General features: G+C 46.6%; 1 protein-coding gene across 6 annotated transcripts in view; it reads left to right on the top strand.

Annotated features, from left to right (window-relative positions):
- Positions 1–23,381, top strand: part of PPP2R5C (protein phosphatase 2 regulatory subunit B'gamma) — a 139,056-nt gene that overhangs the window by 72,989 nt on the left and 42,686 nt on the right. For all 6 annotated transcript variants that reach the window (XM_079130103.1, XM_079130107.1, XM_079130104.1 and 3 more), the window contains one exon: positions 7,310–7,509. In XM_079130103.1, the coding sequence (XP_078986229.1) occupies positions 7,310–7,509 (200 nt within the window). The remainder of the gene's footprint in view (positions 1–7,309; positions 7,510–23,381) is intronic.

Genomic DNA, 23,381 nt, shown 5'->3' with positions numbered 1-23,381 from the left:
CAGATGACAGTCTTCTGCCAGCACCCAGGAAGCGGAATTGTCTTCCAAAGGGCTCTTCCTGCTTCTGCTGACTTGGGTCCATCAGTGTCTGTTGGGAAGAGATCTTACCCAGGTCAAGCCGCACCGCTCATCTGCTCCCTGAGCCTTGGTGATTCAGATCCATACCCACACAGAGTCCTGGCTGTGGAGACCCCAGGGTGGGAAGTGCTGTCCAGAGTAGGTGGCTTCTCTGGAGCGCTGGGTCTTGTCTTAAAGTTCACGTAGACGTCGCATTCTCCTCTGACATACATGGCATTGTTTTGATGTAGACATTTTAAATTATGGAACCTCTCAGTTAAGTTTGTTTCCCTCACAGCTATCCGTTCATTCAGCAAATATTTGCAGTCCCACTATGGGGATAAAATGGTGAACAGACGAAGCCACTGCTCCATGAAAACCTGTCGTTAAGTGTCCAGTGATTAGTTAGGGGCATGTGACACTCACCCTGTGTCTCATCGAGGCAACTGTCTTCGAGGAGCATTCGTTTTCCAGGAGAGTTTAATAAGTCCTGTGACTCCAGGCCCCTCTGATGTGAGTAGTGGTCACCCCTAGATGACCGCTCCACCTCATGTGGCTGTCAGCACCTCCATGGCCAGTGTTGGCCACCCACCCCACCCAGCAGTTCCAGTTCTCCCTGGACCTTCGTGCCTCTGAACCAAGAGCAGAATGGTTCACTCCTGCCGGTCCCCCAGTGCCTCCCACGTGGCTGTACTATAGCACTTATCACATCTCACATGTTTTTAGTTGTTTTTCTTTTAGAGCAAGAATTTTGTTTTAATTTATCCCCATTGGCAATGCCAGCGCAGTGCCTGGCCCATGTATGTTGGATTGATTTCTAAATCAGTTCCTAAAGACGTGCACTGTGTCCTCAAGATCGCCAGCTCTCCACAACTCTGGTTTTCACACCTGTCCCCTCACATGGATGCTTTCGGTCCCGTAGATAAACCAAACCACAGTTTTATCTTATACACTTGGGATCCTAAGTGCTGATGTTTTCTTGGAGTGAGAGAGAATCTCTATGTAGATAGAATCAGAGATCACTCAGATCCTCATTTTGGTTGGAAAAATCTGTGAACAAAGAAGACTGTCTAGAGCTTGGATTCCTCCACGTGGAGGGGCATTCGCACGCACGGGGACTTCCCACGCGGGTGTGTTCCCAGTCCCAGGTAGATCTCCTAGTTAGTTTAGAGGTACTTAGTGTTGACTCCTTTCAAGCCCTGTTGAAAACCTGCTGGCTTGCCACAACCTGGACCAAGCAGCAGAGTTCACCTCTGGGAAGAGAGGGGAGGCCAGGGGACGGTGTGGAGGAAGGGGTCTCCCATATCACAATGTGTCCTGTATGCTTTTATTTATCAATCCATCTACTTACTTGTTTTGCCACATGCATGCTTTCTCTAGCTTTTTCCATTTGGAATACAAGTCACATGCAGAAGCATGTGAAATGAATCAAAGTGAAGTGAGTGATCATGAAGTAAACACCATATAACCACCACCCGGGCCGTGCACCCCAAGGGCCCTATAGGTCCTTCATTATAAAGTTCGAGGTGTGCTAAATAAGGTCAGGCTGAATAAATTGGTGGGTCGGTTGGTTGCCTCTGCCGTGCAGCAGCACTTTGTAAGATTTATCCATCTCCTGTTGCCCTCGTGGTTTTGGAATATTGTTATGCCAGTGTCTGATCCACCACCGATGGCCAGTCTGGACTGTGAGGACAGTGGTGCTGTGCACGTGTCACCTTGTCACAAGATGGTGTGCCCTGTATGCAGGTCCAGTCCTGAGGGTGCAGATGTCTCCAGGCCACTTGGTAACTTCCAGCCCCACAGCCCACTTGCATTATGTGCACTCAGTTCCTCGCACGCTGTAAGTGTGTGCTGCTCTCTGGGGTAACTGGTGGCATCTCATTGTGGTTTTAATTTGCATTTCTGTAGTCATTTGAGAGTGGCGATCCTGTCCCATGTGATTGACCATGTGAATATAGTTTATGCAGAGCCTGGTTAAGACTTGTGCCTGCTTGCCTATTGGTGCTCTGTGGAGGTTCTTTACTGATTGATTTGAAGAGCTTCTGTATCCTAGATCTGAGTCTGGTGGTTACATGTATTCAAGTAAATCTATTCTGTGACTCACCTTTCCATTATTGATGGTGTCTTGAAAAGTGTTTGGTTTTAGACTAGTTCAGCTGATTGGTTTTCTGTTTGTTTGTTGGTTGGTTGGTTGGTTGGTTGGTTGGTTTTTATATTATTATTTTTATTTTTATGTGGTGCTGAGGATCAAACCCAGTGCTTCACATGTGCTACGCAAGCACTCTACCACGGAGCCATAGCCCCAGCTCAGCTGATTAGTTTTTAACAATTACTGAGTTTTGTATCTAAAGAAGTCCTTTCTGATTTTTGTACCCACCTGAGACACCCTTCTATATTATTGTTAAAAGCAGTAGCAATTTGCCTTTCAGATCTAAGTCTGTAAGCTACTAGTGTGTTTTATTTTTGTATATAATGTGATCCATTTCTTCCTTCCCCTCCCTGCCTCTGTTTTCTGGTCCCTATGTACTAGTTGTCCCAGTGCCATATGTTGAAGGACCGACCTCTTCACTGTGCACTGTAACTTCTGTGATGTCAGCTGTGATATTAGTGGCCACTTAGGACTCATTGACAAAAGCCTACAGTGACTCTTCACGGCCTATCCATGGTCTCCAGACCCCCTTGATCACGTCTGCCCAGCAGTAATATAGTCTTAGCATGCTCCTCCACGTGTGCCAATTAGCATATGAAATGTCAGTACATCTTAATTTATTGCTTTTTACCAAAGAAAACATAAGCAGACACACTGCTGTTCTCTTCCTGTGTCCTGCTAGTCCAGGGCTCCCCTCAGTGGAGCCAGCTCAGTTCCCTGTGTCTCGTTCTGGTGCTGTGATGTAAGAACACTGCCCTTCTGCACACTGGCACCAGGGGCATTTGCAAATCTAGAAGTGGGCATGCCCATCCTACTTCAAGGGTAGCTTCTGTTGAGCATGACTGTTTATCACATATGAATGACGGGCTTCCCTTCCTTAGATAGGCCTTAAAACATCAGTTCTTACTCCACCATCTTTCTTTTTTATGTATTTTTGTTCTTTATAGCATACATGACAATAGACTCTATTTTGACATATTATACATTAATTAGGATCCCATTCTTGTGGTTGTAGATGACATGGAGTTACACTGGTCATGTACTCACATGTGACGTTTGATTCTGTCCTCTGTTTTTCCTATTCCCCTTCCCTTCCCTTTACCTCCCCCAGGATCTCTGTTGACCTCTGTTGTTTCGGAGGCCCCAGAATGTCTGTATGTTTTCTTCCTGGGTGTCTTGAAATAATTGGAAGCTCTCTCAAGTTCACGGTAATAAACATGAAAATCAGGGGATGCTGAAATGACCTGGGCAGAAGTTAGTGTCTGTGATGACATCTATGCTATCAAGAAATCAGCCAGGGGCTGGGTTATAGCTCAGTGGTAGAGCACTTGTCTAGCATGTGTGAGGCACTGGGTTCGATTCTCAGCATGACTTATTTACAAATAAAGGTTCATTGGCAATTTTTAAAATATTAAAAAAAAAAAAGAAAAAAGAAAAAAGAAAGAAGTCAGCCAGTGCAGTGGCACACACCTGTAATCCCAGCAGCTCTGGAGGCTGAAGCAGGAGGATCGCAAGTCCAAGGCCAGACTGGGCAATTTGGTGAGACCCTGTCTCAAAATCAAAAGGAGTGGGAATGTAACTCAGTGAGAGAACACCTGGCTTCAATCCCCAGCACGGAGGGGAAATCAGAATCCGTTAAGCTGTAAATCCCATGCCTCTACACCCCCACCCACCTTCATTCCCTCCCCTGTGTTACTGTCCTGTTAGCACATGGTTTTTTAAGATGTTGATCAAATGCAAACTAACTTGCATTTTTTAAATTTACTAAAATGTATTGGTCCGAGATTTTAAAGATGAATGGTGAAACACTCTGCATGGCTTGGACTTGAATTAAACACATTGTTACAGTTAACATAAAACTGAATTGTGTGCATGATTCTTGAAAAGAGTTGATTTCTGTTTTTCACGAGTTGTCGTCGTCCTCAGAGTTTTGGTCTTAACAGCGATGTCACTAATTCTCACTCAGTTTTAGCATCAGCACTCAATTTACAGAGGAACCTCTAAAAACTTGTCTCCTAAAGGTTTCTTGGTAGCTTTTTTTGTGAGTCTTCTTGTCAGTTTCTTGTCAGTTCTATGGTGTTATTTTAGGTGTTTTCTTCATTAATTTTTTGCTTTCCTGTCCTAAAATTCCTTTGGTTTTTTGCAAATTGTCTTTTTTCTTCCTTTTCATTGTCACAGTATGTTGGAGCAGGTGGTGGTTCTTGTGGTATGTCAGTGAGTTTAAACTTGATCTGTGTAAGGACTTTGGAAATGCCAACTAGCTCCAGCATCATAGGACAAGATAAAATCAGTGAACTCTGACCTCCAAAATTGGAGAGACTATGTTAAAACTCTGGGCCATAATGGGACTTTGTTGTTGATCTTGAGTTTTCCCTTTTATCATGTGAAAACAGATGATGGTTTCTGGGCGTTCTGAGGTCTCCAAGGCTCGCTGATTCCACCTTGAGTGATCCCAGCAGCCTTTGACTCTGCATTCCCAGATACCAGGCGTGTCTTATGTGTGTCCTTGCCCTGCCACTGACAGCAGGACAAGCCCTTCACCTCTTCTCAGATGGGTCTTAGGTACCGTCTCGAGACCATCCTGCCAAGGACGCAGCAGGGAGAACTCCTGGAAGGCAGGTCCTTGGGGCAGTGGGCTTCTTAGTTCTCTGTAGCTGAGAAGGTGAGAGTGCCAGACAGTCCCAGACAGATGGCTGTCCTGACAAGTGGGAGCTTACCGAGGGGAGTCCTGGCGACCTTGGACTGAGGCCATCACAGGAGGCAGGGAGCAGGCTCAGATTCTCCGATCACTCAGAGTCCCTGTGTGTTAGAGACGGTCGAGCGTCGCTGGAATACCTGGAGTGTGTGGGATCCCGTGTAGTCCCAGGGTTTCTAAAGAGCACCCGCTGCCCTGTGCCTGTGCTGCCCATCTCTGCATGCAGTATGACAGGTAGGGAGGCTGCTGAGTGGCCTGTCCAGGGCACAGGGTCTGAGGGCCTACCGTCCCCGGGCTCATGCTGGGCAGCAAGGGATTCAGAGACTAAAAGCAGTAACCCTCACGGCACGTCCAGTTGAGAAAGCACCAAACAAGATTGCTAGCTATTTAAAGCCACAGGAGGCAGGTGCATCTTCTCTATCTAGGAAGTCAGGAAGGGCCTGTAGAATAAACCTGAGCAGACGCTGGCGATGAGTAGGGCAGAGACGGCAAGAGGAGCAGCAGAAACCGTGGCCGGAGAACGAGCGTACTTGCGGGGGACACGCAACCTGCTGGACAGCTGGGGAAGGGCAGTGGCTGTGGGGACCCAAGCTTCTGTTCATGTGGTGGTAGATACCAACATTGACCTTACTTGAAAGCAAACCAAAGAAAGTTTTAATGTATATTTAATAATATGTGTTCATGGGGCTGGGGTTGTGGCTCAGTGATAGAGCACTCACCTAGCTAGCTTGAGGCACTAGGTTCGATTCTCAGCACCACATAGAAATAAATGAATAAAATAAAGGTCTATCAACATCTGAAAAGATATTTAAAAAAGAATATGAATTCATTTAAAATAATAAATCTACCCCATGTTAACAAGTTAACTTTTTTGTAAAGATAGACATATTTTCCAAAACAAAAGAGCTTGAGTGGGAAGAGTGGTACTGTTCTCTATTTTCCGAGTCTCTGCTGTCTGGCTTGCTGGGGATGACTGTGTTCAGCCTTGGCCATGTGCTGCTCTGATGGAGTGTAGGAAGACAGGGTTGGGAAAGGCAAAAGTGTTTTGATGGTCTTTTCAGAAAATATGGACATTTTCTTTGATATTACACCAAAACTTAATTAATGGGCAGTTTCTTAAAGGAGTCTGCAGTGTGGGACCTGAATTGCTGTCTGTACATTTATTGCACTAAAATCTAGTGACCTGCCTTGCTTCAAATGCTTCTCTTACCCTTGAATACTGTTACACCACTCCTTTTTGTTGTCTTACTGTAAAGGCTGAATGAAAAGAGTATCGATTTATAAATAAAGGTTTTGGCACACTATCCAGCCCAGGTAAGCACTCACTATTGTTACTGTTCTCATTGTTGCTTCTGTATTGCTGTCACTAACACCTGGTCACTACACGCGACGTGCCCACCATAGCATGAGGAATGAAATGTTCTCAGGAGCACTGAAGTGCTTGCTCTTACTGGTTGTCTAATAGTTTGACAGTCTGAAGACTGAGGCCAGTGTTTGCCAGCTAGCCGGAGTGGACAGCCACCTGTGTCCTACCTGTGAACATTCAGAGCCAGTAGACATGCGTGAGCAAGCATCCCCCCAGTCCTCTGCTCGCCGGCACCTGCTCCCTGCAGTCATCAGACAGGATAAAGATCCACACCCGGGCTGTGCTTACCACTGCCTTTTAACTCCTGGTCCAGTGCAGTGACCGGCGTGTGATCACTGGCTCAGAAAGTATTTGTTGAGTGAATGCATTCAGAGGGGAATTTATTTTGAACCTTACTCTCAACATAATTTCAAAAAGTGAAAAACAGCCAGGCACAGGGACACATACCTGAAATTCCAGCAACATGGGAGACTGAGACAGGAGAATTTCAAGTTCAAGTCCAGCCTCAGCCTTTCAGTGAGACCCTAAGCAACTTCGTAAGATTCCTGTTTCAAAATAAAAAATAAGAAGGGCTGTGGATGTGGCTCAGTGGTTAAGCACCCCTGGGTTCAATCCCCAGTATCAAATAAATTATTTTTAATTTTTAAAAAAGTGAAGAAAACAGCTGGGCTTAGTGGCAGATGCCTGTAATCCCAGCAAGTCTGGAGGCTAAGGCTGGAGGGTCTAAAATTTGAGGCTAGCCTCCACAACTTAGGGAGACCCTGTCTCAAAATTTAAAATTGTAAAAAGTACTATGATGCGGCTTAGTGGTAGAGCACCCCCATGGATTCAATCCCCAATACAAAAGAGAAAGAAAAGCACCTACTTTATTATACAATGTACCTGTGATCAGAGCAGTGACTAGCCATTTGTTTAAGGAATATTTAACCTCTCTTCACCCCTACCCTCTCTTTTTTCTTAAACTTCTAATAATTCACAATAAAAAGAAACAGGCACTTAGATTAGGCACTGAGATCAACGTGCTTTACCTTCTTCCTTTCAGATGTTCCTCCTGCGGATCAAGAGAAGCTTTTTACCCAGAAGTTACGTCAGTGTTGTGTCCTCTTCGACTTTGTTTCCGACCCACTGAGTGACCTCAAGTGGAAGGAAGTAAAACGAGCTGCTCTAAGTGAAATGGTAGAATACATCACCCACAATCGGAATGTGATCACAGAGCCCATTTACCCAGAAGTAGTCCATATGGTAAGTGCCTGCGGCCTGCCAGTGCATCCCAGCCCTGAGCCTCAGCAGGACTCTGGTGTTCTCCGGACAGGCTGGGACGTCGCAGCCCCACACAGCACCATCCAGGAACAGCTTCCTCCTCTTCCAAGATTTGTTCTTTGTGCTGTTCGCTGGATTGTTGTGATCATGGCAGGGGAGGGCCAGCGGTCTTCTAGCAGGTGTTTTGCATTATTAACTCCTTCAGGCCTCACAACTACCCTGTGGGGTAGAAAATACTAGAACTTTTATATGCATATTTATTATTTTATCCAGTTTAAATTTTTTGTTTTTTGAAAACATATAGTGCCAGGAGCTATGGCACACACCTGTAATCCCAGTGGCTCAAGAAGCTGAGGCAGGAGGATCACTAGTTCAAATCCAGCCTCAGCAACTCAGTATTATCCCGTCTCTAAATAAAATATTAAAAAGGCTGGGGATGTGGTTCAGTGGTAAAGCACCCCTGGGTTCAATCCCTGGTACCAAATAAATAAATAAGTAAACGCATATAACATTAATATGATAAAACCCTTGTGCTGTTTAGAAGTAAGCACACCGTCCATTCATGTGCAGGAGAGTTCTAATGCTGGGACAGAGTTCAAGTGTTGATGGGACCAAGCAGATGTCAGCATGCTGAGTCCATGCCTGTTGGCTGGGGAGGCCTCCATCTGTTGGTCCCGGGATCAGGAGTGTCCTGGTTGACTGGCACAGTCTCAGCCTGTAGGTAGGCCGTGCCCCCCGGGTCTCCTCCAAGTCCCCACTCCAGCCTGTCTGCAGACCAGTGGCAGCTCTTACTCCGCCCGCTGCTACCTCAGCCGCACCAGAGCATTTCACATGATGGTCAGCAAAACTCCTGTTGACACTGAACACAATTTTCTGTTGAGTTTTTTTTTCATTGTTATTGGAATGTTCCTTTTGTCATTGAGTGTTCTGTGTCAGAGGGTGTGATCGGCTTGATCATTTTAAGTTACTTATGCTGACCAGCACAGCTGTGTATGGTCAGCCTCGAGGCTACAAGGGCCATGTGGCCCCCCTGCTCGACTCCTGCCTGGAGACAAGTGAGCAGAAAGTAAATGCTGAAACGTCCCCTGTGCAGACTAAGGACGTGGGGGTGTCTTTTGGTGTCTTTTTCTTTCTTTAATTTAGCTCTCACTTTCTTTGGAAAGCTACCCCAGCCCAAGAATCATAAAGAAAAAACCCTCTAATATTTTCTCCTGCAATTCATAACTTTGTTCTTCACATGACATCTTCCTTTTTTTTTTTTTTTTTTTTTTTTGAGGTACTGAGGGCCAAATGCAGGGCCTCACGTGAACTAAGCAGTTCCCCTGAGCCATCCCCAGCCCTGTGTCGTGTTTTTAATATTCTTGAAAGACTTATATAAATCACCTGTATGAAAGATTGATTCATTTGTAAAGGTCTCAGTGACCCTAGTCCCCGATTTGCCAGGAGGGAGGAGTCTGCAAAGACTGAAGAGACTACAGTCGGCCTGGTTGGGTTGAATGCCTGTGTGTGAACCAAGCCTGCTGGCTCCCTGACTCAGCCGCTGGCTTGCGTCTGTCACTGCCCCGTGAACACCACCAGAACCTCAGAGGACACCGAAAGCCCTTGAGATCTTTTTTTTTTTTTGATTGAATCACCATGACTCCGCTCCCCATTATGATTGTTTCCTAGCTGGAGTTCCCTCCTGCTCTTACTTTGCCCTCGCTGGACATCAGGCCAGCCCTTAGGTCTGCAGCTGACCCTGAGAAGCATGTGCAGACCTTCCTGAGCATCCCCAGGAGTGGACTTTATCACTCTTTTAGGCAATGAAATAGAGTTGTGCGGATTTCTGCCCTCCCAAAGCTTTCGTTTTCAGTGGAGACGAGCACAAAACAAGCCACCCAGCTCTGTGTTGTTTTAGATGATGGTTCTTTGCAAGAAGAGTCCCCAGGCCCGGTGGGTGGGCTGCCCTCTGCCGCTGTGGGCAGGTGGGAAGAAGGTCAGAGAGAGAGCACCTCCAGGCTTGTTGCACTGTCCCCTGAAGAGCTGTGGCTGTGGTCATCTTCTGTGATCACTGAGGGTGGGACACTTGGTTCTTCTTCTGTTCTGAGGGGAGGTAAGTGCAGAAGAGAACACAGCCTGCTCCCTGGCCCTTGTCTGCAGCTCTGGGGATGGAATGGGAACAGGGACGGTGGGCTTCTTATCCACTGCTCTTGTTTAGTGTCACAGACAGCATTGATGAGAGGCTAATGGAAGAAGGGAACGTGGGCGGGGGTGGGACCGTACCGTGTGACCCTCCATCACCAGAGGGCACAGAAGTCCAGCCCCCACCCCAGGGCCTCCACCCACAGGCAGAGACCTCGAGGCAGGTGGGAAGCTGGACGCTCACAGGGTCCATTCTGCTGAGGAGTCCTGCAGCCCGCAGCTCTGCCTGCTGTGCTGGTCACCTAGGCAGCAATCAGCCAGTGCCCCAAGGACTGCCTGCTGTGCTGTGTCTCTTTGTGATGCGTGTGTATATTTTGGTCATAGTATTTTTAGAGACATTAATTTCCACTGACTTTGAAGAATGTGATGCTCTGTGGATGTTGTACTCCTGATCCTGCCACTTGTAAATATATTGCCTGCTAGCCTAGACTGCTATGTGTTTTTTTAACAGATTCATTGATTAGAGATATTATTCACATATCTTAATTCACCCACTTAAAATATGTACTTCAGTGCATTTTGATTTGAATATAAGATCGTACAACCATTGTCACATCAAATTTTAGGACATTTCTACTGCTACAGGAAGTCTTCTCCTTACTGCTGATCCTGGCCAGCGCCTCTTCCCCAGCCCCCGCGCTAAGCAACCACTGGTCTGCTTTCTCTTCCCTGTAGATTGCCTACTCAGGACATTTCATGTGTGTGGAATTGCACGGTCTGAGGTCTTTGGTGACAGGTTGCTTCCACTCAGCAGGGTATGGCTCATCCCTGTGGTACCATTGGATCAGGATTTCATTTCTCTCTCTTTTTTTTAAACCAAATGATTTCACTGCCACATAATATTCCCTCCTTTAGCACGGCCACATCTTATTTGCCGCACGCCTGTTGGGTTACCTCTGGGCTTGACTGTTGTGAACGATGCTGCTAGGGACCTTTCTGTGCAGGCTTCTGTGTGAGCATATCCTGTGGGTGTCCACCTAGCAGTGGAGTTGCTGGGACGTACTTTGACTCTGTGTGTTTGACAGCTTGAAGCCTGACAGGCCTTTTCAAAGCGTTCCTGTCAGCAGTGTCCATGGGTCCAGTGTCTCCGTGTCCCCAACACTTATCTATCTTTGATTCCACCGGCCTGGTGGGTGTGAAGTGGCATCTCGTTATGGTTTAGATTTGCATTTCCCCAACAACTAGCGTTGCTGAGCATATTTTCAGGTGTGCTATGTTTTGGTTTTTGGTTTTTGTTTTAAGAAAGTGTTTCCCAGGCTGGGTTCAAACCCTCGTTCCTCCAGCCTCAGCCTCCTGGAGAGCTGACTGTGTGTTCAGCACAGTGGACCTCGTCCTGGCATTTACCAGGATCCTACAGACATCTGGCATGGCCCTTTCCCTTTCCCGATGAAGAAGCTCAGGTTCAGAGAGTAAGGGTGGAGAGGGAGCAGGGCCCGCAGAGGAGTCCTGTGCTTGACGTTCTGAGGCTCGCATCATGGTGACTCCTGTCCTTTCCGTTCAGGTTTTAAATGTTACCATGCATCCGGTTTTTGTTTGTTTTAATTCTCTAGTTATTCTGCTTCTCAGGCTGGACATTTTTCTGATAGTCATGATGTTGACCACAAAACCAAGTAACAGTATACTTAAAAAATTCAAAGTAATAAAAGTAAAACTGCTTTGATAGCAGTGCTTAGGGAGTTAAATTCGATGGACCTTTTCAAGATCTGAAACACGGATCTGCGTGACAGTCTCTCCCTGTGATTCTAGAGCATTCTGGCTCACAGCCTGCAGTAGATCCCGGATGATGAGCTCTCGAGCCTCTCTTTCTGAATCAGGGTCTCGTCCAAGTCAGCCGATCGGAGGTTCCTGGTCAGTGGACCCTTGCAGAGGGTCCGTCGGGTCCAGATCCTTTCCATCATGCCACCGAGACTTTTTTCACTTGTTCACTGAATTTACATGGGCACCGATGGTGCAGAAGCCATCGTGGGTGCAGCTCGGGCACCTTGGCAACGAGCCAGGCAGTGGCACTAGGATGACCTGGCATAGCCACAGCCACACACCCAGTTGCCCCTGAAGGCCCGCCCGAAGCAGGAGGTGTTAAACATACTGCATCATAGCAGTTCAGTCCCCTCCGCTGAGCTCTGGGTTTGCAGGAGCCCTGGGACCGCAGCCTGCGCAGAGTTGGGAGGGAGGACCGAGTGCAGCCGCTGGCGTTCCCGGAGCCGCACTTTTGCCTGGAAAATGAGTGACAGACGCACCACATATTCAGACTTAAATATTTCACTTTCTCAAAACAAACTAAATGAGAATGTCACTTAAGTAAAATAACTGACCGCGTTGTCAATGGTAAAATTTGAGCTTTTAAGGAAATTTGGGGCCCCGTGGTGATGTAAAGAGTGGGATTTTTAATAACTACCATGAAGTGAGTCACCACATGGAAGGTCTTTGTAACTCAGTGAACCAGTACTTTCCAGATGACCAATAAGTGACATCACAAAATCATTCATGGGCAAGAGAGCCATTGGGAGGGCAACATCCACCTCTGGGTTTGAATGTAGGGGAGGACAGGTCCTCTTTGAGATTCAGTGTCCACATGGCAGCTCCCCATAACAAGCCGCCACAGTCCCCCGGTGTAGCAAAGAAGCCCACGGTCATCCGGACGTGCGGGTGCCTGCCGCTCACTTCCCAGGTGCCCGCCTGTTCCAGCCAGAGCAGCCTTCTGAGCACAGGAGCAGGTGTGATGGTCACTGGTCCCCTGCCCAGCCACAGTTGGAGAGAGCTGCGGAATGGAGGCACGCCGTTCTTCCACTCTTCTCATGCCATTTGTGTTTTGGGAAACATAGTTGTTTCTCATCAGCATATGTTCTATACATTAAAACATAGAGACACTGTTGCTAAATTTCTCTGGATTAATTTCTAATATAGTAAATATCAGTAGATATCTCTCATAAACAAAAATTCTTTGGGGTCCTCAATAATTTTTAGGAGTTTAAAAGTGTCCTGAAACCAAAAAATTTGAGAGCAGGACTTCTGAAACATTACTTCTCAGAGACTACAGCCTCAGCACCGTCCTGAAGCTTGTCTGAGGTCTGGGTTCCTGGCCCTCCCTGGCCCTGCAGAAGCAGACCCTCGAACAGGCTGCAGCCCTCTGTGTCTTCATTCATCTTCCAGGTTGATCTTGGGCATGCTGGAAATTTAAGAAAAACTGTCATGAGCGATTTTCCCGCCTTGCCCCATCTTCGGATTGTAAATTCCCTAAGAAATACACGCTTGCATTTCTTCCACTGAATTCAGCATGAGCTTTGTTCCTTTGGTAGGGTTTCCTCAATTGACTTGGACTTTGAGACTAGTCCTAGTAGGCACAGGTGCCTATAACCTGAAGTTCAGAAAGGGAACTGTGGTCGTTGTTTGGATGAGTTGGACAGCTCAGAGGCACTTAACATCATCAGGATTTCCCCGTCACTTGACTGTGCTGGGTTGCGGAATGGATCACAGCCGCTCACTAAGTCACTCAGAAACATGTACTGCATACCTGCTGGATTCTAGTGCGGGCATTCAGCAACGGTCTCAGCCCTCCCGTCGCCTGCCCTTTGTTATTTAAGGGACAAGACCAGAAAGCAGGCAGGCAGGAGGACTGAGCTCTGTGACGGAGGCTCCTGTCAGGCCTGGGAGCATGTGCACGGGCACTGTGGAAGACAGGCTGGCTCGAGAGAGCCTGGTGCGGTGCAGAGGTAGGGAGCCACGCTTGGGCTCTGGTGGAAAGCGAGTGCTGGGTGAAGCTCAAATCTGCCGGCTGCCCCGAGTGATCTGCAGCACTGTGGAGTACACACTGGGGATAAAGTGCAGGTGCAGGGGAGTTGGCTTAGGGGAGGGTGGAGAGAAGTAGGCAAGCAGACGTTAAGGTAGAAATGAGATTCAGGGGCAGATTTGGTGTGAGCTCCTGGGAGAGGAGCAGTTACCCAGCCGTCTGACCCCAGCAGGTGAAATGGTGACTTGGGAAGAAGTGTGTGAACCCTGGTGTACGAAAAGGCAGGCTTGAATCTTGGGCACACCCCTCCTTCACTGTTCATGCTCAAAGGGGAGTCTCTCAGACACAGGATGGCTCACACTTGGTCCACAGACTCAGGGGAGGACTCCCTCTCTGTGTCCCGTGTCCCCTGCTTTGTGTGCTGCCTGTGTTCTCTTTGCGTGGCTTCCGGGAAGGACTGGCCTTGTTGGCACTGCCTCTGTACCTCCTCCCATCTTTGAACCATTCCTGTAGCTGGGGAGGTGGGTTCTGTTGTGACCCACCAAACCACGCGGTAGACTTGGGGGAAGACTTCCCCAGAGCAGATGTGCCCGTCTTTCTGTCCGCTGATGTGTCGGTGAGGCAAGTGGCTTGACTGCAAGATTGAGTTGGCGGAGCGGAAGAGGCCGTGGCGACCATGGGCCTTAGGGGGTGAAAGGGGACACCTGTGGAGAACAGGGCGGCCCTATGATGAAGTTGCCATTCAAGTGTCCCCTCCTCTCAGGGGCCTCAGAAATGGGCCCAGCAACTGATTCTTCAGAACTTTAATCAGTGGTGTAGGTTTTATTCCTTGAGATCACTTAATTTTTCCGTTAGGCTGTGCAACTACCTCGTAGAGAGCTAGTTATATTAGTTTTACTAGCAATTAAGGGATTAAAGACACATGCTCTGAAGTGTGGTCTCATATTAATTCATAGATGTAAAATTAAATTTGGGGAAAGGAAGCACGTCTTGAAATGCTGCACACAGCACCACTACACTACACTGTGACCTCTTGCACCAGAGATTGGTTTATTGATTGTACTTTGTAAGTGAGTCATAAAAATAAGTTTAGAGGAACACAGCACAAACTGTAGCTGCTTTTGGATGTATGATCATGTAAATTCTTCACCTGTACTATATATTTTAATAATTAACAATGATCATGTAGTGCCATGGTCATCATCAAAAATCAGTACAGGGGCCTGGTGTGGTGGTGCACACCTGTAATCGCAGCTACTCAGGAGGTGGGACCGCAGGGTCCCAAGTCCAAGACCAAATGGGGCAACGTAGGAAGACCCCACTTCCAGAAAGAAACAAAATCAATTAAGGTATGTTTTTCTTTCTTTGGGGAAAAAAAAATTAAAACCAGCTGGTTTTTATGATGTGCAGTGGAAGTACTGCCAGGACTCCTGGAGGTTCAGGGAGTGAGCTTGTTACATCGTCAGTCCTCCTGCTCTGTGAGTGGATGCTGACTGGAAGCTGATGAGCGCCCTTGTTGTCCCCAAGGTGTGTTGGCCGAGTCCCTGGTGGACTCACTCCCAGGGCCCAGGAGGGTTGGCTTGTGCTTCACTTCAGAATCCACACTGGACCCTTCCCTCCTTGGACCTGATCCTTGCAGTGTGTTCTGGAAAGCCTCCCTTGCTATCGTAGGCTGATGCTGGTTGGAAAATGGGTGCGCAAAGAACACGTGAATGCAGAGGAGTGGTACAGCCGCCAGTGCGGTTTCCAGCTGTGAGCATGCTTGCTTCAGGAGAGGGGTTCGGTCAGATTCCTCGTTTTGCTTGCTTATTTTTTGTTTAGCCAAAGTTAAAATAATATGGGCTAAAGAAGAGCAGACATCAATGATCAGCCAAAGGACATTTAAAAAATATACTTTCTGAAATTCAGAGAATAATTTTTTTACTTTAAATATCAGTGAAAACCCTTTTTTTTAGAGATTTGCTCTTATGATTTTGAGATTTTTCTTTATTTTGTTTGGTATTTTTAAATTACAAAAGGAATACATACTTGCAACAAATGTCATTTTCTCAAAAGTCTATTAAGAAGTGTGGGGCATGGTGAGCAAGTTAGCTCATTATCTGATTGCAGGATGGTTGCACAGGTGCACACGTGTGCTGAATGTATCCAGCCAGCACCTTGAACATTTGCAGTCAGTTGCATGTCAGTTACAGCTCAGTGTAGACTGACTTTAGCTCAGAGTTCTTAGGTGTTTCTTTTAGTCTTTGGACACAGCGGTCACTCAGACATTAAGGACATGGTGAACCAGAAAGCTCTGGGGACTTCTGGTCTAGTGAGTCTTTTTCTTGCAACTTTTAATTTTTTACTTTACATACAGCTCAACTCCCTAGTTTGTGGAGATTTGATAAATACATGTGGTCAGGTGACCACCACCACACCAGAGATCAGTCGTGCTGCTGCTCTGGAGTCAGAACCTCCCCTCCCCCAGCCTCTGACATCACTCATCTGTCCTCTGGACCTATCAAGTTGTCTTCTCCCAAATGTCATGCAAGTGGATTTGTGCTTTCAGGTCTGTTTTCTCTCACTTAGCATAATGTGCTCAAGATTCATCCACGGGATTGCATGTCAGAAGGTGGTTCATTTTAATTGTGTAATACTCTCTCGTTGGATAGAGGTCCCTGGTTTGTTTATCCAGTCTCCATTGAGGGACATCTGGGTCATTTCCAGACGGGAGAGTAAAGCTGCTGTAAAGGTTCATGAACTGTTCTGGACCTAGGTCTCCATTCAACCTGAGCACACTCCCAGCAGTGGGTCGCCAGAGCAGGTGTGCTGTCTGACCTGGCCTCCTCAGAAGCCGCTGCCGGGCGGCCGCACCACATGTGCAGACGCGCCTGCAGCGCGAGGACCGGCCTGCTCACATCCTGCTGGCGTCCCCCTGGGCTTTTCTGGCGCTGGTCGCTCTCCCGACCGGTCGTTCTGAACGTGCTCCTCCCGCCCCGTCCTGTCCGTGTCCTCCGAGGTGACTCTCTTCACACCCTCTGCCCCTTTTTCATTTGGGTCGTTTTCTTTCCGTTGAGTTTTGAGGTTTCTTCATATAGTCTGCATACAGATCCTTTGCAGATACGTGGCCCGCACTTGCTTTCTCTCGGTCTGTAGCTTGCTTTTTTATGCTTTAAGGCTCGTTTACAGAGTGAAGGTTTTAATTGCAGTGAAGTCCACGCCACAGTTTGCCAGTGGTGCTTCTGTGGTATTGCAGGCGTCTCTGCTAACCAAAGCTCAGAAGGGCTTTCTCCGGTTTTCTTGGTGCTTCCACGCATTACACATAGGTCTGTGATCCATTTTGACTGAGGCTCGTCTTTGGATGTTAAAGTGTTCTGTTTATTCAACAGCCTGTGTTGAAAAGACTGACCGTCTCCGTGGAAAAGGCTCTCTGTCTTTCTTGGAACCTGCAGACGCTTATCAGCGAGTCCCTCTGCCCTCCACGGTCTTCTGTTCCCTGTCTGGGTCTCTGTTCACTAGCACCGTGCTGTGTTCCGTGTTGTCCCTTTCTGGTGGATCTTGAGATCGGGTTGTGTTACTCTTCTGACTTTTTCTTTTTTTCCTCAACTCTTTTGGCTGTTCTAGTTATTTTGCATTTGCATTTTGCAGTCAGTTTGTCAGCCAAGCATGGTGTGCACACCTAGAACCCCAGACTCTGGAGGCAGAGGCAGGATGATCACAAGTTCAGAGGCAGCCTCAGCAAGCGAGCGAGGCCCTGGCTGGGCCAAGGGAGGAGGTCAGCTTGAGTTCATCCACCAGACAGCCTTCAGGATTTGGTTGGAGCGGTGTCGGCTGTGGGTGTGGAGAGGCTGGCATCTTCACAGAATGAGCCTCTGAAGCCAGGGGCCGTGTGTCTCCCGCTTTGGTCTTTGTTTTGTGGCTCTCGGCATACAAGTTCTTTTCCTACTTCTTGGACTCATCAATCAGTGCTTCATGTTTTGCTGCTCTTGTAAATGGGCATTCTTTGTTTTGCTGGTTGGTTGGTTGGCGGCTCTGGGAACCGAACCCGAGGCCTGGTGCGTGCATGCGAGGCAGGTGCTCCCCCACCGAGCTGTGGCTCTGCCCGCGCATTTTGTTTGTGATCATCCTCTCTGCCCTGCAGCCCTGTCAGGTCTCCCTTCCTGTCGTTTGTGTGCGTTTGGAGTGGCCTCTTGTCAGTTGCCTCCTTGTCACCCCTGGTCACATCTCGCACCCTGTGATCTACTGGTACGACCCCTCTGGCCCTGCTTTTCCTTTTGATCAGTTTGTATCTTTGTATTTAGAGTGGGCTTGTAATAAAGGGTGTATAGTTGGGTTTTGCCTTTTTAGTCAGACAAACTCTGCCTTTTGATTAGATTCTTCAAATATCTTACTTTTAATATGATTATTGATTGACTGGGTTTAAATGGACCACCTGGGCTCAGATGTAGCTCAGTGGCAAAGCATGTGCTCAGTATGCGTGAGGCCCTGGGTTCACTCCACAGCACCACATTAAAAGTAAATAAATCAGCCTTCCGCTGTGCTGTTTTCTTTCTATTTGTCCCACCGCTCCTGTATTCCCCTTTCCTCTTTTTCTGCTTTCTTTTGAATCGATTCTGTGCTTCTTATGATTGCATTTCATCTCCTTTGTCAGCTTTTTAACCGTAACTTGTGTCATTTGATTTATTTGTATTTGTTCTAATTAGTTATACATGACAGTAGAATGTCCTCTGACACTTCACACACATCAATGGAGTATGACTTCTCGTTCTTGTGGTTGTACATGATGGAGGATCACAAGGGTCATGTAGTCATATATGCACAGTTCACTCTACTGTCCTTCCTACTCTCATACCCCTCCCCTCCCTTCACTCCCCTGGGTCTAATCCAAAGTACCTCTATTCTTCCCTAGCCCACCCCCCTTATTGTGAATAAGCATCCGCATATCAAAGAAAACATTCAGTCTTTGGGTTTTTGGGATTGGCTTATTTTGCTTAGCATATTCTCCAGCTCCATCCATTTACCTGCAAATGTCATCATTTCATTCTTCTCTAAAGCTGGATAATACGCCACTGTGTATATGTACCACGATTTCTTTATCCATTCATCTGTTGAAGGGCCTCTAGGTTGGTTCCATAGTTTAGTTATTGTGAATTGAGCAGCTATGAACATTGCTGTGGCTGCATCACTGTAGTATCATTTAAGTCCTTTGGGTGTAAACCAAGGAATGGGACAGCTGGGTCAAATGGTGGGTCTACTCCAGGTTTTCTGAGGAATCTCCATATTGCTTTCTGTAATCGTTGCACAATTTGCAGTCCCACCAGCAAGGTATGAGTGAGCCTTTTCCCCACATCCTCACCAACACTTACTGTTGCTTGTATTCTTGATTTTAAGTGTTTATTTAGCTTTTCTAGAATCCATCTTCAGTGATGTCACAGTCTGGCATGCACGGTGTAAAACCTCCACAGTGTTCCTCTTTCTTCCCTCCCAGTCTCTCTGCTGCTGTTGCCACATGCCTTAGTTCATGTTGCAAACCCACAGTCCATTATTAGTCTTGTGCTAAGTGGCCATCTTTAAAGAGACCTTATGATCTGTCACATCTTTATATCTACCCAGACGGTTATGTTTCTGATTCCTGCTATCACCACTCCACCAGGGAGGTCCAGAGGCCCTCTGCTCTGTGTCCTGGCTGTAGAGCTCCCTTGCATATTTCTTGTGGCGTGGGCCTCTGAGGGCGAACTGTTTGAACTTTACTATGTCTGAAGGTCTTTCTTCAGTGCTCACTGCGTCTTGTTTGCATTGTTGTTTTTTTAATGTGGTGCTGAGGATCGAACCCAGTGCCTCCCATGTGCTAGGCAAGTGCTCTCCACTGAGCCACAGTCCCAGCCCCTTGCATTGTTTTGATAAGAAATCTGCTGTCGTTCTTACCTTGTTCCTCTGGACATAATACATTTCCCCCTCTAGCTGCTTTCAAGATTTTCTCATTTATTGCTCTTTTCAAGCCATTTCATTATGATGTGCTTTGGCACGGTTTCATTTATCTTGTGTTTAGAATTTGTCTATAGTTTTCATCAAATTTGAAAAACTGGCCATTAACTTCTCTCTTCCTTCCTTCCTTCCTTCCTTCCTTCCTTCCTTCCTTCCTTCCTTCCTTCCTTCCTTCCTTCCTTCCTTCCTTCCTTTCTTTTTTTCCTTGCTATTATTGTTCCAAAAACATTTTTCTGCTGGATATGATGGCGCATGCCTATAATCCCAGCGACTCGGGAGGCTGAGGCAAGAGGATCACAAGTTCAAGATCAGCCTGGGCAACTTAGTGAGACCCTATCTCAAAATAAAATAAAAGGGCTTGGGGTATAGCTTGATGGTAGAGGGACCCCGGGCTCAATTCCCAGAATCACACACACAAAAAGAAATCTCTGTCGCCTGCCCTTTGGGAACTCCAGCGACACATGCGTGAGGATTCTTGGTCATCCCATGGCGACTGGTGCTGTTTCCAGGGTGCTGGAGAGGGCCTAGGGCTGTGCGTGCTCCCTGAGCCACACCCTGGCGCCCCATTTCTCTTCATCCTCCCATGGTTTACTGCACTGTTTCCTGTCCTCAGGCTCAGTGATCTTCTCTGCGGCGTCTCCTCTGTCGTGAATTCCGGCTACCACATTTCACATCCCACCTGCTGAAATTGTCATCTCAAGTAGTGTGATTTGTCTTCTCTTACATCTTCAGTGTCTATGCCCGACTTTTTTAATACATGGAATTAACATCCTTGACTGCTACTTCTGATACCCATGTCAGTTCCAGTTCAGCTCAAGGGACTGTTTTTCTGGTCATTGTAAGGCGTATCTTCCTGCTTCTTTGCCTGTGTGGTCACCTTTAATGAGATGTCTGACGTTGTGAATTTGGCCTTGTTGAGTGCCAGCTGCACACTTACATTTTTCTGTTAATGTTCTTAAGGCTTGTTTGTGAGTGTAAGTAAGGTACTTGAAAACAGTCAGTTCTTTTGGTTTTGTGTTAGGTAAGACCAGAGCCATATTAATTCCACGGCTCATTGTTTGCTGCTGAGACAAGAGCCTTCTGATGATGAATCCCAGGTTCCATGAATCACAAATTTTTCCAGTCTGGTTGGTGGGAACAGGCCCTGTTCCCAGCCCTGGGTCAGTATAGTCATCCCTCGGTTTCTATGGGGGCTGGCTCCAGGATCCCTCACTGAGGCCCAAATCTGAGACGCTCAAGTCCCTCATAAAATGGCATAATACTTTCGTATCATGTCTGCCCATCTTCCCGTACACTTTAAATCATCTCTAGGTTACTACGCTGCCTGATACAAGGTAAACAGTGGTTGTACTGCATTGTTTAGTGAATAACGACAAGAGAAGCATTCTATACATGTTCAGTGCAGGTGAGACATTTTTCCAGACATTTTTAAACCTTGGTTGATTGAATCTAGGGATTTGAAATGCGGGTCTGGAGGTCCAGGCTGTTCTGGTTCTCACTGAGCCTTGGGGAGCTTTCTTCCCACTTCTGGTAGTTTCCTCACACACATTGGTGGATTCGCACCCTGTTTGATGGGGGACCCTTGCAGACCTCTGGAGTTGTCCGGGTGTAGGTCTCTCCTCTGTAAGACTCCGCCTGGGAATTCTAGCCCCTGGCTGCCATCTCCACCTGGTTCTTTCTCCATGCCCTGCAGCCTGCAAACCTCTGGACTGTAACTGGGGTGATTGTAGGGCTCACCCTCTCTCAGGGATTACCAACCTGCACTACCTGAAATCCACTGTCTGCAAAACTATTTCCATGTGATTTTGCCTAGTTTCTTGGTCATTGCAGCGAGTAGGAGAAACCCCATCTCAGTTATTCCATCTTGCTGAAAGCATAAGTCTCTGCTTCATTTTTAACATATTATCAGTAAACAATCCCATTCATAGAGATGATCCAACAATGATTGTAAAAAACGTAGTGAGGATGTAGCTCGGTGGTAAAAACTTCTAGTATTCACAGGGCCCTGGGTTTGATCCCTTTATACCACCAAAAAGATAAAACGTTTTTTTAAAAAATCACAGACTACTTCATCTCTCTTTTTAAAATGTAGTGATCCAGCTATTTGAGTCAGTTAGAATTCTGTGTTTGGAGTCAGGGCACGTGGTCTGGAGGTGGTTGGCTCTGGACATGTGACTGAGCAGGGTTGAGTCCTGTAACTCTGAATGTCCCGGATCACTTTACTTACAGCATGTGGAAGCAGAGTATGTCATTTTGCTATTCTAAAGTATTCTAAATCTTCTTACTTTTTACTTTTAAAACATCAGTATTTATGATAAAGCAAATATATTAGAATGTTGATGGCTAATATAGGAAATAGCCATTCACTCACTATGCAGTCCTTCCAACATTTTTGGAAATTGGTCATTAGAAAGTATTGGGGATGCATTATTTAGAATCTGTATAAAACTAACACTTCTCCCACAGTAACTTAGGATAAATTTCCATAGCCATTGTTATTTTTAAATGATAGTAATTGAACTGAATTACAAATATTATGAATTATTATGTATAGATTTTCTGTTCTTAAAATAAACTTGAAAACAAAAATTTTAAAGTAAATGGCCAACAAATGTATTGTTAGCAGTTAGATAAATGCATATCAGAACTACACTGAAGCTGGGTGGGAAGGTGCATATCTGTAATCCCAACTGTGTGGGAGGCTGAGGCAGGAGGATGGCAAGTTCAAAGCCAGCCTCAGCAACTTAGCGAGGCCCTAAGCAACTTGGCAAGACCCTGACTAAATAAAATACAAAAAAGGGCTGGAGATGTGTCTGAGTGGTTAAGCACCCGGAGGTCAATCCCTGGTACCAAAAAACAAAAACAAAAAAGCCTACACCGAGATTTCACCTCACACCAGTCAGAATGGCAGTCATCAAGAATACAAAGAATAGGGCTGGGGAGATAGCTCAGTGGGTAGAGTGCTTGCCTCGCATGCACAAGGCCCTGGTTCAATCCCCAACACCACCAAAAAAAAAAAAAAGAAAGAAAGAAAAGAATACAAAGAACAATGAATGCTGGAGAGGATGTGAAGAAAAAGGAACACATTTTACAATGTTGTTGGGACTGTGAATTAGTGAAATCAGTATGGAGGTTCCTCAAACCGCTAGACACAGAACCACCATATGACCCAGCTGTACCCCCCTCAGTATTTATCCTAAAGAATTAAAGTCATCATACTACAGTGTTTTAGTCAGCTTTTTCACCACTGTGACTAAAAGACCTGACCAGAACAATTGTAGAGGAGGAAAAGTTTATGTGGGGCTCACAGTTTCAGAGGTCTTAGTTCATAGGAGGCAGGCTCCATTCCTCAGGCTCCATTCCAGGTGAGGCTGAACATCTTGGTGGGAGAGGGTGGTGGAGGGAAGCAGCTCACATGATGATCAGAAAGCAGAGAGAGAGTCTCCACTTGCCAAATACAAATGTATACCCCAAAACCATGCCTCCTCTAGCTATACCACACCTTCAGCTACCACTCAGTTAATCCCATCAGATGATTAATTCACTGGGTTAAGGCCCTCGTAACCCAATCATTTCTTTTCTGAACCTTCTTGCACTGTCTGACACGTGATCTTTGGGGTACCCGTCACATCCAAACCATAACATACAGTGGTACATGCACACCCATGTTCATAGCAGCACACTTCACAGTAGCCAGACTGTGGAACCAGTCTAGGTGTCCCTCAACAGATGAATGGATAAAGAAAATGTAGTGTATATACACAGTGGAGTTTTATTCAGCCATAAAGAAAAATGAAATTATGGCATTTTCAGGAAAATGTGTGGAACCAGATATCATCATGACAAGCCAAATAAGACTCAGAAGGTCAGGGTCATATGTTCTCTATCACATGCAGAAGCTAGAGAGGAAAAAGGAAAAGAAAGATGGTGGTGGATCTCATGAAAATCAAAGGGAGAGCAGTAGAGGAAAGGGACCAAGGGG

The sequence above is a fragment of the Sciurus vulgaris genome (genome assembly GCF_902686455.1).
Source record: "Sciurus vulgaris genome assembly, chromosome: 2".
NCBI classification, from domain to species: Eukaryota; Metazoa; Chordata; class Mammalia; order Rodentia; family Sciuridae; genus Sciurus; species Sciurus vulgaris.
The sequence above is the reverse complement of the archived record's forward strand: the minus strand, read 5'-3'. Positions and strand labels throughout refer to the sequence as shown.